This window comes from Moschus berezovskii, chromosome 8, assembly GCF_049115385.1.
Source record: "Moschus berezovskii isolate FMDL1 chromosome 8, NW_MosBer_1.0, whole genome shotgun sequence".
Taxonomy (NCBI): domain Eukaryota; kingdom Metazoa; phylum Chordata; class Mammalia; order Artiodactyla; family Moschidae; genus Moschus; species Moschus berezovskii.
In genome coordinates this window covers 48,962,939-48,976,091 of record NC_142467.1, presented here as the reverse complement: position 1 = coordinate 48,976,091, position 13,153 = coordinate 48,962,939, and the positions used below count along the sequence as shown (strand labels likewise).

At 41.9% G+C, this 13,153-nt stretch overlaps 1 protein-coding gene across 1 annotated transcript in view; it reads right to left on the bottom strand.

Moving 5' to 3' along the window:
* The window catches only part of SLC36A3 (solute carrier family 36 member 3), a 25,133-nt gene extending 11,980 nt beyond the window's left edge, over positions 1–13,153 (bottom strand). The window contains exons 1-4 of the mRNA XM_055430362.2: positions 12,953–13,153; positions 10,768–10,858; positions 6,907–6,995; positions 4,279–4,374 (exon numbers count right to left, since the gene is read on the bottom strand). Coding sequence (XP_055286337.1) covers positions 4,279–4,374; positions 6,907–6,995; positions 10,768–10,858; positions 12,953–13,092 — 416 coding nt within the window. The 5' untranslated portion in view covers positions 13,093–13,153. The remainder of the gene's footprint in view (positions 1–4,278; positions 4,375–6,906; positions 6,996–10,767; positions 10,859–12,952) is intronic.

Sequence of the window (13,153 nt, the reverse complement as noted above, 5' to 3'; positions counted from 1 at the left end):
TTGGCCATTTTTTAACTTTCAAGTTTAAATTTCAAATCCACAGTAAAAGTTGAAAGACTAGAGTAATTAACATCATATACCTTTCACTAGATATACTGATTGTTAACTTTTAGGTCTAGCTGCATTATGTATAGATGGAAGAATGTGTTCACCCATACACACACACACACACACACACGTGTGCATTTTTTCAGAACTACTTTAAAATTAACTGCAGATGTTATAACATGTCAACCTTAAAGACTGTAATACCTTCCTTAGGACTATGATATCCAACTTCAATATCCTCAAATATATAGTCTATGTTTTACTTTATTATTATTTATTTTTACTTCTTTTCTTGGCTGTGCTGTTGGGCCTGTGGGATCTTAGTTCCCTAAGGACTGAACCTGGGTCCTCAGGAGTCAAAGCTCTGAATCCTAACCACCAGACCGCCAGGAAATTGCCAAATATTTTAAATAACCCAATTTTCTCCAAAATATCTTTTATAGCTGTTTTTAAAATTTCTTTGATTCAGGATCTAATTATATGTCATACGTTGCATTTGCCTATGTTTCTTTAGTCTTTCTTTTCAGGTAGAGCAGTCCTATACATATCTACCCTTTGTGTTTCCCATAACATTGGTTTTTTGGGAAGAGTCTAGGCCATCTGTCTTGTAGAATGTCCCACAGTGTGGACTTACGTGACTGTTTCCTCGTGATTCAGAAAAGCAAGCCTACCACATAGGTGACACTTTGTACTTATATTTCATCATATTGGGAGGCACAGGATGTCCTGTGGTTCTACCGTGATGTGAATTCTAGGCCTCTCCATTACAAGTACACATTTCCTGCTTTGCAACCTGTAGGTAAAACTTTGAGATGGCATGGATAGCCTGTCTTCCTCAAGCCAAAGGTTTTAACATTTATTGACAATCTTTGCTGAATCAATTATTTCATTGGTTGGTTGCAAGGTGTTGTCATTTTATCTAAGTTTATTAGCTAGCATCTAAGAAAAATGCATTCTCTTCCTCTTTTTTTATCACAATAAATTCACATTAATGATTCTTTATTTAATATATTATATTCTGCTATTGTCATTATTCTTCTGGATTCTTAAATTGTCCTGAATTTGGAGATGTATTTATTTACTTTTTCGTGAGAACATTTTGAGAGTTCTACATTTAAAAAAATTTTTAATTGGAGGATAATTGCTTAACAATGTTGTGTTGGTTTCTGATGTGTAACATCATGAATCAACCATAAATATACACATATCTCCTCCCTCTTAAGCCTTCCTCCCACCAACTCCTCTGTCCCACGATTTATTTTTTTCAAAAGAGCAAAAATATGTTCCTCTACTTAGGTTCTAATGTTTAGATCCACGTTTTTCAAGACTTGGGTTATAGTAACCAGTGCATCAGAATCATCTGAGGTTGGTGATTCCTGGCTCTCATATCAGCCTACTGAGTCAGAAGCTTGGCAGTGTCATGTGAGACTTAAGGGAGATTTTTTTTTTCTCTTTATAATGAAGATTTTCAAACATACAAGAACGCAATATAGTAATGACTCCTCATGAGCTCGTCCCAGTTTCAACAATTAACTTTTAGGCAATCCTCTTCCATCTATTCCTTCACCCCCACTGCACACAAGCTTCTTCTGTTGGATTATTTGAAGTTAAGGGAAAAAAATAAGCAAGGTGAGGGGAATATAGCAAATTAAAGTATTTGTCATATTTCCCCTGTAAATGATTCAGTACACAGTTCTAGTGGACAAGAATTTAAATAAAATATAACCATCATGCCTTTAATCACCCCTTACAAAATTAACAATAATTTCTTTATTTTTAAAAATATTTACCCATTTATTTGGCTGCACCTGGTCTTAGCTGCAGCATGAGGGATCTTCGATCTTAGTCGCGGCATGTGGGAACTAGATCCCACATCTGATCTAGGGATCGAACTGACCTGGGATCGAACCTGGATCCCCTGAATGGGGAGTGTGCAGCCTAAGCTACTGGACCACCAGTGAAGTCCCACAATAATTTCTTATATCATTTAATATTCCACCATAGTCAAATTTTTCCAATTTTTTTCAAAAATACCTATTTCAGAGTTGGTTTCTAAACAAATCTCTACATTGCATTGTGTTATTAAGTCTCAAGTTTTTTAATCTGCTGTATTCCCCTTGCCTTGTTTCTTTTTTTCTCTTGCAATTTTAAGTTTTTTGGTTGGTGTTGAAGATAGATACCAGAAAATTCAGTTGATGAATTCATAATGTCATTTACCTTGCTCTTCTATCCCCTGTATTTCCTATAAGCTGATATTAGATCTAGTGGTTTGATAAGATTGATGTTCTTCCTTTCTGTTTCTGGCAAGGGTATTTCAGAGGTGGCTCTCTGTACTCCTTATTGAATCCTATTGTAAGACACATTATGTCTGGTTGTCCAATGTCCAAACATGAGATGACTAGAAGGGGTCAGATGATGCCTGTGTATTCGTCCTTTATCATTTTCCAATGACCTTTCACAATGAAGATTGTTGCTTACATGGAATAGATAGTTTTTAATCAAACTCCCCAGGTATCTCTTAGCACACTAAAGATGACAAATCATTGGTTTAATTAAAATAGTTTCCTAATTCTTTCTCAGTTACTGGCATTCTTTCTCATTGCCCCAGAGAAATGGCACAGTGTAGTGGGTGAGAGCTGAATATTCTAGATTTCAGTCTGTGCTCTGTCATTAGATTCCTGGGTAACTTAAACCAAACCTATGGCTCTATCTGGTCTTAATTTTCTTCCATTTGAATAGACATAGATATACTGATCTTCAAGGATCCTTCTTGCCTGAAAGTTTTATTCAGGGTGCCATCAGAAGCTGATAACTTGGTGAGAAAGGAAGGACAACTGTGAGATGTCTGTTATTACTGCCCCGTGCCTCTCCTGTCTGACAATCACAGTGATTCTTGACATTCTCAAGAGAGGAGTTGCAGGAGGGATCTTGGCAGGTGAGGGACTGACTACTTCTTGAGGGCTCTGCTGGGAAAGGCTAACATGTTAGGTGCTTGCTTGAAACTCTGCTTCTCCACTACCTGTGTTTTTGACACTAGACATGTTATTCTATCTCTCTGAGCCTTGGTCACCATATTTCTTCCCAACAAAGATGCACCACCTACCTCCCGAGGTCATTGAAACGATCAGAGACGATCAGATACAGGAAAGCATTTTCTATACCATAGAGCTTTTATCCAGTGAGTGAAAAAGCTAAATTGTAATGTTCACTATTAGGAGGAGGATTAAATAAAACCACAGGATCCATCTATATGGATGGGGAATATTGTGAACCTTACAAAACAATGAAGTCAATTTGTGTGTCCCAATGTGGAAAGAAATTAGAGACATAATGTTAGATGAAAGAGCAAATTTCCAATAAATATTTCAATTAATATACAAGAAAATACAAAATATATATTTCCACTTGCACACATATACCCTGTTCATGCAGAGAGAAAAGTCTAGAGGGATATTTGCTAACTAGATATCAGTGACTTCATTTTATTTATTTATTTTTGGCCATACTGCACAGTTTGTGGGATCTTACTTTCCTGACCAGGGATTGAACCTGGGCCCTTGGCAGTGAGAGCTCAGAGGCCTAACCACTGTACCTCCAGGGAAGTCCCAGAGATTACTCCTTGAATGAAGAGGGGGATGAGGGATGGAGCTATCAGAGGAGATTCTCTATATTGGTCAATAGTTTTCAATAAAAACATATTCATTTAAAACTTTTGTTACTCAGGTGGTGCGGTGGTAAAGACTCCACCTGACAATGCAGGAGATGAAAGAGACATAGGTTCAATCCCTGGGTTGGGAAGATCCCCTGGAGAAGGAAATGGCAACACATTCCAGTATTCTTGCTGGGGAAATCCCATAGACAGAGGAGCCTGGTGGGATATAGTCCATGGGGTCAAAAAGAAGCTGGACACAACTGAGCATGCACATGCAATGTACTAGCAGCAAAGGAAGAACAGATGAGCGTTATTATTGCTGCTGTTGTTATTATTACTACGCCTGTGATATCTGGGCTTCCCTTGTGGCTCAGCTGGTAAAGAATCCGCCTGAAATGCTGGAGACCTGGGTTTGATCCCTGGGTTGAGAACATCCCCTGGAGAAGGGAAAGGTTACCCACTCTAGTATTCTGGCCTAGAGAATTACACGGACTGTATAGTCCATGGGGTTGCAAAGAGTCGGAATTGACTGAGCGACTTTCATTCATTCATTCATTTGTGATGTCTAGGACTACTACCTTCCCCACACTGAGTGTGTCCTCAGCCAGGCATTTGGGCAGGTTTCGAGGCTGTACATCATGGCTTCTCCATAGTTCACAAAAGTCTTCTGCAGCCTAAAGAATGGACAAACAATGCATACCTTAATTTCTTTTAAGTACAATTTATTCCCAAAGGGAGTAATTACTATATGTTCATATATTAATATGGTTCCATATTAATTTTGGTAATTTTATAGCAATGGTATCATTAAGTTATTTTATAAGGTACACTTTTAAAAGTTTTAGAATACTGTCTCTTATTTTTTGTAGTTGTCTTTATTTAACACTAATTTTTAAGTGGATAGTATTATTATTATTATCTAGGTGGACAGTAGCTTGGAATTGATTAGGTCAGCAAACAAGGACAGTGAGGATGTGGAAGCTGTGAGGTGTGCAGGGGGAGGGGAAGAGAGGGGAATGAGGTGTAAGTAAGGCCAAGAGAGTGGTTCTACCTTTTCTGAACTGACATTCCCTTCTTCACTTCTGAGGGTGCTGGAACATTTAAGATGCTTGCCCTGGACCAGATCCCATTCAAAGGTGGTCTTTAGCCTCCTGCCCAGCACCCCTGTCGGATGTGACATCCCAGGTCTAGCCCATCCCTCTTCCCCATCCCTCCTTCGCCAGACGGCCCTTCCTAAGGGAGGCGGAGGCCCTCTGGAGCATTGCTGACAAAGCAAGTGGGAACAAGTTGCCTAAGTCCCTGGAGTTACTTGCATGACTGAGGGGAGTAACTTGGAGAGAGAAAGAGACCCAGACTTGTCAGGAAACCAGCGTTTAAGTATGAACACATCCCCCTCCGATGGCCAGGAGACCTTGAGCAAGTCTCTTTATACTTCGGGGCTTCAGCTTTTTTCTTCACATGCAGTCTGGGTTTTGGGGAGAAGACAGTGAGAGATGGATATGATGATGCACTGGGAACACGGCACAATACTTCTGTTTTCATTATTATTCATTGTGCCTGGCATTTGAAATACAGATGAGGTTACATTGCAAGGACTGGCAAGTATATTAGTCTGAGGATTGCAAATTCAAAAGCAATGGGGGCCAGAAAGCTATCAGTATTGTGGTGAGAATGACTGGGTGTGAGACAAAACAGGGAATCGTGGAGACAGAGGTCAAAGCTCTGGTACATGTTGTGTTCCAAAAGGGGTTGATCAGGATGTGGCTTTAGCTGAATGATGCAGGAATGAAGCCACAGAGGTAGCAGAATGTCTAACTGGTAAGAAGGTACAGATTTTTTTTTTTTAATGTGAAATCTCCAGGTTTTTAAATGTTGGCTAAAGACAAAAAGCCAAAAAAAAAAAAAAAAAAGACCTGTAGAAGTCCTCCACAATATATCTAAAAGCTATTATGAGTCTGTAACCCTATATTAGAAAAAGAAAAGGAAAAACAAATCAACAAAAACAAAAGTCAGGGAAAGGCTATAATGACATATACTAAAAGGCTGTATGGTGGTAAAATGGTCCCAGCAGGCTTGAGGGAAGAAAAAGATTTGCAGATAGGTTAAGGGGTAGAGTGAGTCAGGTCTTGGAATACCAGCTCTGCCACTTCCTAGCTGTGTGACATTCAGCAAGTCATTTAACTCTCCCAAGCCTCAGTTTACTCATATGTAAAATGGGAATAATGGTGCCTACCATAAAATTTTACTGTAAGGAGTAAATAAAAGAAGGCTTGCAAAGCTCTTGCCATGTACCTGGAACAATGTAATTGTGCAATAAATTTAATTGCTAAATGAGTAAATGCTCTTAACAGTATTTCATGAGCTGGAAAGTACTACACAAGTTAGGTATGACTGATACATACTCCAGATGCACCTATTTGGGTTATGATAATTTGACTTTATGAGGAGCTTCATTTAACATCTCTACTTTGACTCACAAGGCCTTTCTGCACAATTATGAGGACATATTTAGATTTGCCTGCCTTGGGAGCAGCTGAGTCCTGTGGAGAGAAAATCTCCAGGCTGTGGCTGTAAGGAATTGCTAATTACTATGAGTTGCTAGTTTATATATATGAAATTCTCAGCATTGTTTGTTTTCACTGCATTTGCCTTTTTTTCTGGAATTTTGTTTTACATTAAAGTTTTAAATATGTAAACATTGTGTTGTATATATGCTTTATTAGAGATTGAAATAACAGTGAATTATTCATCTCATTGCTAACTTTTTTTTTTTCTATTACTAAATTGTCCCAAAAAGGACCTGCTTGGAATAAATTTCCTTCCAAGGTCTGTGTATTGGAGCTGGGGGAAGACCAGGAGGTGGGAGGTAGAGAGATTAAGAGGACGTATCTCGAATACACATGGGTGTGATTAGAGCAAATTTGCATTTTTTATTACTTCTGATCTTTCTAGGAATGGATACTTGGGCTCACAGGAGCTTGGCAAAGTGCTCCAACTAGTCAGCAGCAGAGCTGTGCCTGGAACTTGGAGTTTCTTTCCAGTAGAATTTTAATCACTCCCTTCACCGTCTCAGAGCAGCAGGGGTGGTGGCCTGGAGAAGTGGCCAGCTAATCGGGAATTGGGTCAGTGGTCCAGGGAAACTTAGCACACCAGATGGAACCTGGTGCCATTTGGTGATAGAGATGATAGAGAAGCAGAACTCTCACCTCTGACTTAGGTGATGAGCACAATTCAACAGGATGACCATGCAATGCACGGTGAGGATCCCAATGGCCAGCAGGCTGAAAGGACCGACCTGGAGGGGAATGGAGAGGTGGGCACAGTGAACCACAAATGGATGCTCCCACACCTGGCCCTCTCTCTGCTTAGGTGCTGGGGTCCCTCTTATAATAGAGATTTGGGGATGAGAACCCTAGGATGACAGCCCCTGACTGAATGTCCTTGTACCCCTAGATGCTCTGTTTTGAATGCTCTTCTTAGCATTACTGCAAAGTGGCTGTTCAACCTGTGCTAAAATACTTCTGATAACAGAGAGATCATTACCTCCCAGACAGCCCATGCCTTTCCTCAACTGCCTTTAGTTCCACTTGAGAACTCTCATTCCTTATCATATCCCAGCCCTTACCTCCTCCAAGATCCTTGAAGACCAAGGTTCCTCTTAAGGAACCTCTTCTAGTACAGGGTTATCAAAAGAGGCACTATTGATATTTTGGGCCAGCTGATGTTTCTGTTGCAGGGGGCTGTCCTGTACATTGTGGGTTACCCTGGCCTCTACTCGGGAGAAGGCAATGGCACCCCACTCCAGTACTCTTGCCTGGAGAATCCCATGGATGGAGGAGCCCGGTGGGCTGCCGTCCATGGGGTCGCACAGAGTTGGACACGACTGAAACGACTTAGCAGCAGCAGCAGCAGCTGGCCTCTACTCACTGGATTTCAGAAGCACTCCCTCTCTCTCTATCCCAATTTGTGACAACCAAGACTGGCTCTAGACATTGTAAATGTCTTAGGGTATGTGAGTCACTCAGTTTGGTCGAGCTCTGTGCAACCTCATGGACTGTAGCTTGCCAGGTTCCTCTGTCCATGGGATTCTCCAGGCAAGAACACTAGAGTGGGTTGCCATTCCCTTCTCCAGGAGATCTTCCTGACCCAGGGATCGAATCTGTGTCTCCTGCATATTTTTAAAGTATTTATATTTATTTATTTATTTAGCTGCTCAGGTCCTAGTTGCAGCATACAAACTCTCAGTTGCAGCATGTGAGATCTAGTTTCCCAAACAGGATCAAACCTGGGCCCCCTGCATTGGGAGTGCAGAGTCTTAGCCAATGGACCACCAGGGAAGTCTTTCCGTTTTATCTTTTTAACTAAAAATTGTATGTACTTAAGAGAAGGCAATGGCACCCCACTCCAGTACTCTTGCCTGGAAAAATCCCATGGGCAGAGGAGCCTGGTAGGCTGCAGTCCATGGGGTCGCTAAGAGTCGGACATGACTGAACGACTTCACTTCCACTTTTCACTTTCATGCACTGGAGAAGGGAATGGCAACCCACTCCAGTGTTCTTGCCTGGAGAATCCCAGGGATAGGGGAGCCTGGTGGGCTGTCATCTATGGGGTCTCACAGAGTAGGACATGACTGAAGCAACTTAGCAGCAGCAGCAAAGTAAACAATATGATTTGATATACATACACACAGAAATGATTACTAGAATCAAGCTAATGAACAAGTCTTCTCCTCACATGGTCTCCATTTTTTAAATATGTGATGAAATTATAAAGTAGGGCTTCCCTGGTGGTCCAGACACACAAGATTAAAAAGTAGAGCTCAGTATTATTATATTTTGGCAATGCTGCGTGTGGGATCTTAGTTCCCCGACCAGGGATCAAACCTGTGCCCCCTACAGTGTGGAAGCATAGAGTCTTAACCACTGGACCACCAGGGAAGTCCAAGCAGTCCTCATGATTAATCATTATCTCCCAAGTGATATCACAGGGTGGAGAGCAAAGAAGGACTCTCTCACTGTCTTTGTGCTGGACACCTGTGCCTTTATAGATACGACCTATGCTAACAGTATCATGAAGAAACAAATGACAGATGAAGAGCACCACTAGAGTTCACCAGAATGTAGCTTCCATATAGCAGAAGACTGTTTTTTGGTCTTGTATACATCTATATTCCCAGAGCTTAAAAATAATAGATGCTCAATATATATTTCTCAAATGAATCAAGATTAGAGGTTCAGATGGGACTTGGAGGATAAAGAAATCACCTAATAACTCTTAAGAAGCAAAAATGAAAGGATAAAGGAGTTGTCTTAAAAAGCAAAGACTGTACCGGCAAAGAGAGACTGGCTGAGGGCCATGTACTAATAATGTTCTTCAAAAGTTCTAGAACCCTGAGAATTCTAAAGGGGGAAACATCCCATCTCTGTTGGAACTGATACAGATTGGAAAGTCATGTCAGAAACCAGGGTCTCAATGTGCCTTTTTTAGACACGAGGGCCATTTACAGGCTTGGAGAGGAGAAATTTGCTTCAACTAAATTGAAATCATCTATCTATTCAATTCTGTAGAACAAACTGGAACTTTCAGTGTGCCAGTATCTACAGCAGGTATTGTATAAAGGAGGGTGTAAAGATGAATCAGAGAGTTCCTGCCCTCAAGGATTTCAGGTAACTGAGGAAGGTGGGAATGTAAAAAAATGAGCATGTTCCATCTTTGTAAGTACTGTAAGAATTCCAGGTTAGATAAGTTCTAGAAAAAAACAAGGTGAAGGAATTTTAATAGCAGACAGAGGAAGGGGATTTCAGAGGACTTCAGAAAGGGAAACCAAGAATCGGGATTTTCAAAATTTTACAGAGAAGAGGGATATCAAAAGACGGAAATAAGGAAGATGGGAATAGCATAAGATAGAGGACAGAGGTGGGAGGGCACAGGAAGTGTCATGGGACGGGTGGAGCCTTTGTCACCCTCATCTTCCAAAATTACTTTCTCACAGTCAAATGGATGGAAACAGGAGTTACACATTGAAATGCCTGGAGGTGCCAGGCTGCTGATATCAATGAATAAAACGGCAAGGATATAATCCTAGGGAACTGGGAGAACTGTGGCAAAGTAGATTCTGAATTAGTATGTGAGTTATGGTGAGTCTTTAAGAATAGTGGTGGGGAGGGGGAACTGGATGAAGGTGGTCAAAAGTAACGAACTTCCAAATGTGAGATAAATAGGTACTGGGATGTAATGTACATGACAGCTGTAGTAAACACTGCTATGCAAAGAGAGTAGATCCTAAAAGTTCTCATCACAAGGAAAAACAATACCTATTTCTATAATCATATGAGGAGACAGATATTAACTAAACTTATTGTGGTAATCATTTTACAGTACACACGGTATGTGTGGTAAGTCACTTCCGTTGTGTCAGACTCTGTGACCCTGTGGACAACCATAGAGCCAGCCAGGCTCCTCTGTCCATTGGATTTCCCAGGCAAGAATACTGGAGTGGGTTGCCATGCCCTCCTCTAGGATACGCTGCTGCTGCTGCTGCTAAGTCACTTCAGTCGTGTCCAACTCTGTGCGACCCCATAGATGGAAGCCCACCAGGTTCCCCCATCCCTGGGATTCTCCAGGCAAGAACACTGGAGTGGGTTGCCATTTCCTTCTCCAATGCGTGAAAGTGAAAAGTGAAAGTGAGGTCTCTCAGTCGTGTCCGACTGAGTGACCCCATGGACTCAGCCTACCAGGCTCCTCCATCCATGGGATTTTCTAGGCAATAGTACTGGAGTGGCTTGCCATTGCCTTCTCCGCTAGGATACGCAGCATACCTTAAATTAATATAGAGGTGGTTGTCAATTATATCTCAATAAAATTGGGGAAAATATGGCCTGTCCCCTCCAGGCGTCTTCCATTTAGCTCCAGGTTGGCTCCAGGAGATTGATGCCAATAGGTTCATTTCCCATTGCAAAGAGTGCTCCCAAATTGCCCATTGATAAACAATGCTAAGGCTGTAGGAGCCTGCCAACCCTTTCCCTTAAATGGGGAGACGTGCCTCCCATCCCACAGGTCCATCTTACCAATAAGCCGGCATTCTTCATGGCCAGCGGAAGTCCCAGGAGCCCTGTGCCAATGTTGCATTTCAGTAAGTGAATCAAGGTTTGCATCATCCTGCAGGGGGAGCACAGGGCAACAAAAGGGTATGTTTTATATATATATGAAGTTGCTCAGTCGTGTCCGACTCTTTGCGACCCTGTGGACTGTAGCCCACCAGGCTCCTCCGTCCATGGGATTCTCCAGGCAAGAATACTGGAGTGGGTTGCCATGTCCTTCTCCAGGGAAAAGGGTATGTTAGTGGAAGAAAACGTGACCCAGTGCTCGGGCTTCTTTCAGTCTCTCCAGCACCCTCTGGTGGGAAGATGGACAAAATCAGATGAAATGAACTCCGTTTCACTCTCAGTTCCCAGGATCTGTTCTGCAACCTCTGATCCAGAGCTAGTGCTAGTTCAGGTGACTCAACAAATATGTACCACACACTGTGCTGTGCTGTGCTTAGCTGCTCAGTTGTGTCTGACTCTTTGTGACCCCATGGACTGCAGCCTTCCAGGCTCTTCTGTCCATGGGATTTCCCAGTCAAGAATATGGGAGTGGGCTGCCATTCCCTTCTCCAGGGGACCTTCCCAATCCAAGGACTGAACCCAGGTCTCCCGCGTTGCAGGTGGATTCTATACCATATGAGCCACCAGGGAAGCCTACCAAACACTAGGTTCTAAATAAAAAGTTAATAACCATTGCTATCATCCTGGATAACTCCCTTCTGCTGCTACTACTGCGCTATGCTCAATTGTGTCTTACTCTTTGTGAACCCCCCTGGACTGTAGTGTGTCAGGCTCCTCTATGGGATTTCCCAGGAAAAAATACTGGAGTGGGTATTTCCTCCTTTAAGGGATCTTCCTAACCCAGGAATCGAACTCATCATCTCTTGTGTCTCTTGCATTGGCAGCCAGATTCTTTACCACTTGAGTCGCCTGGGAAGCCTGGATGACTCTGGGCTTCCAGATAACTGTAACCTGCCAGGCAAGAATACTGTCCATGTAATTTACCAGGCAAGAATACTGGAGTAGGTTGCCATTCCCTACTCCAGGTAATCTTCCTGACCCAAGGATTGAACCTGCCTCTCTTGGGTCTTCTGTATTGTCAGGTGGATTCTTTACCACTAGCGCTGCCTGGAAGGCCCCTCCAAACCCTTATGTTTTCATACTTTAAAATAATCACTCATTGTGTCTGAACTATCCATATCACAACTAGATCTGAAGTCAAGATCTGGCTTCAATAAATTATCACTCATACCTGTGTTATTATCTCATTAGGAAAAATTCCTGGAATGGTATTATTGATCAAAGGAATTATTTATTTAGTTACTTATACTTAAAAAACCCTAAGTAACACAGTATGAAGGTAAAAAGGTAAGACAAAAGAAGAACCAAAAAAACCTTCTATAGTGAACATAAACGTCTCTTCTATCTGCCTCTCAGTTTCCCAATTCAAGCAGCCACTATGGCCAGTTGTGTGTGTGTGTGTGTGTTTAAAAAAAAAGGGATATGCCAAATACTTGTATGTTTTATATAAATATGTGTTAGGACTTGACCTACTTTACAGCATTACCATCTAGAAAGCTACCAATTTAATTCTTCACAAACAACATGAAAGTGGGCATTTCCTGACATCCTTATCAACACTGGGTATTGTCATTTACAATCTTTTTATGCCATGGATATTATATGATCTGATTACTAAATAATAGCCTAATTGGCAATAAAGCCCTAAGGAAAAGAGCCATGTGTCTGAGTTTATGGCAGTAAAAGTAGGGACAGAGGGCTAGGAGGTGAACTTTTATTTTCTGGATGGGTTTGTATGAGGAAGGGAGGGGACGGTGGGGAGAGAGAGAAGAAGGGAGAGAGAATATGAATAACAGCAGTTATTGAAGGAGTGGAAAGCAGCCAGCCTGAGATAGAAACTGCTAAAGAAAGAGCAGTCAGCCTGGTGTAGAAAACTGTTCCTGGAATCAAGAAGTTCATGTTGGGGATGACTACCTATGATTTTTGTAAAACCTGTGAAGAAGTTTGACATGGGTAAAACTTTTTAGATTCTAAAGGTTTCATCTTTAATCCATGTGTCTCCTGTTCAGTGGGGTTAAATGTGGCCCAGTGCCGTGAAGGCAGCAGTGCCTGACCTCAGATGTGGAAGGGCAGTGTGGCCACTTACGACAATCCATTGGCTTCCTCTGCAGCATGGATCCTCTCTGAAGTGACACTACTACTACTCTCCGAGAGTGACTTGGACCCGTCATCCAAGAACTTGGGCTTGCTGTTGTTGTCCCTTGCAAGCAATGAGATCTTCAACATGGTGGGAGGGTGGTGATGGCTGAGGGTTAAGGCCTGTAACAGCCTTGAACCAGTCTCCCAT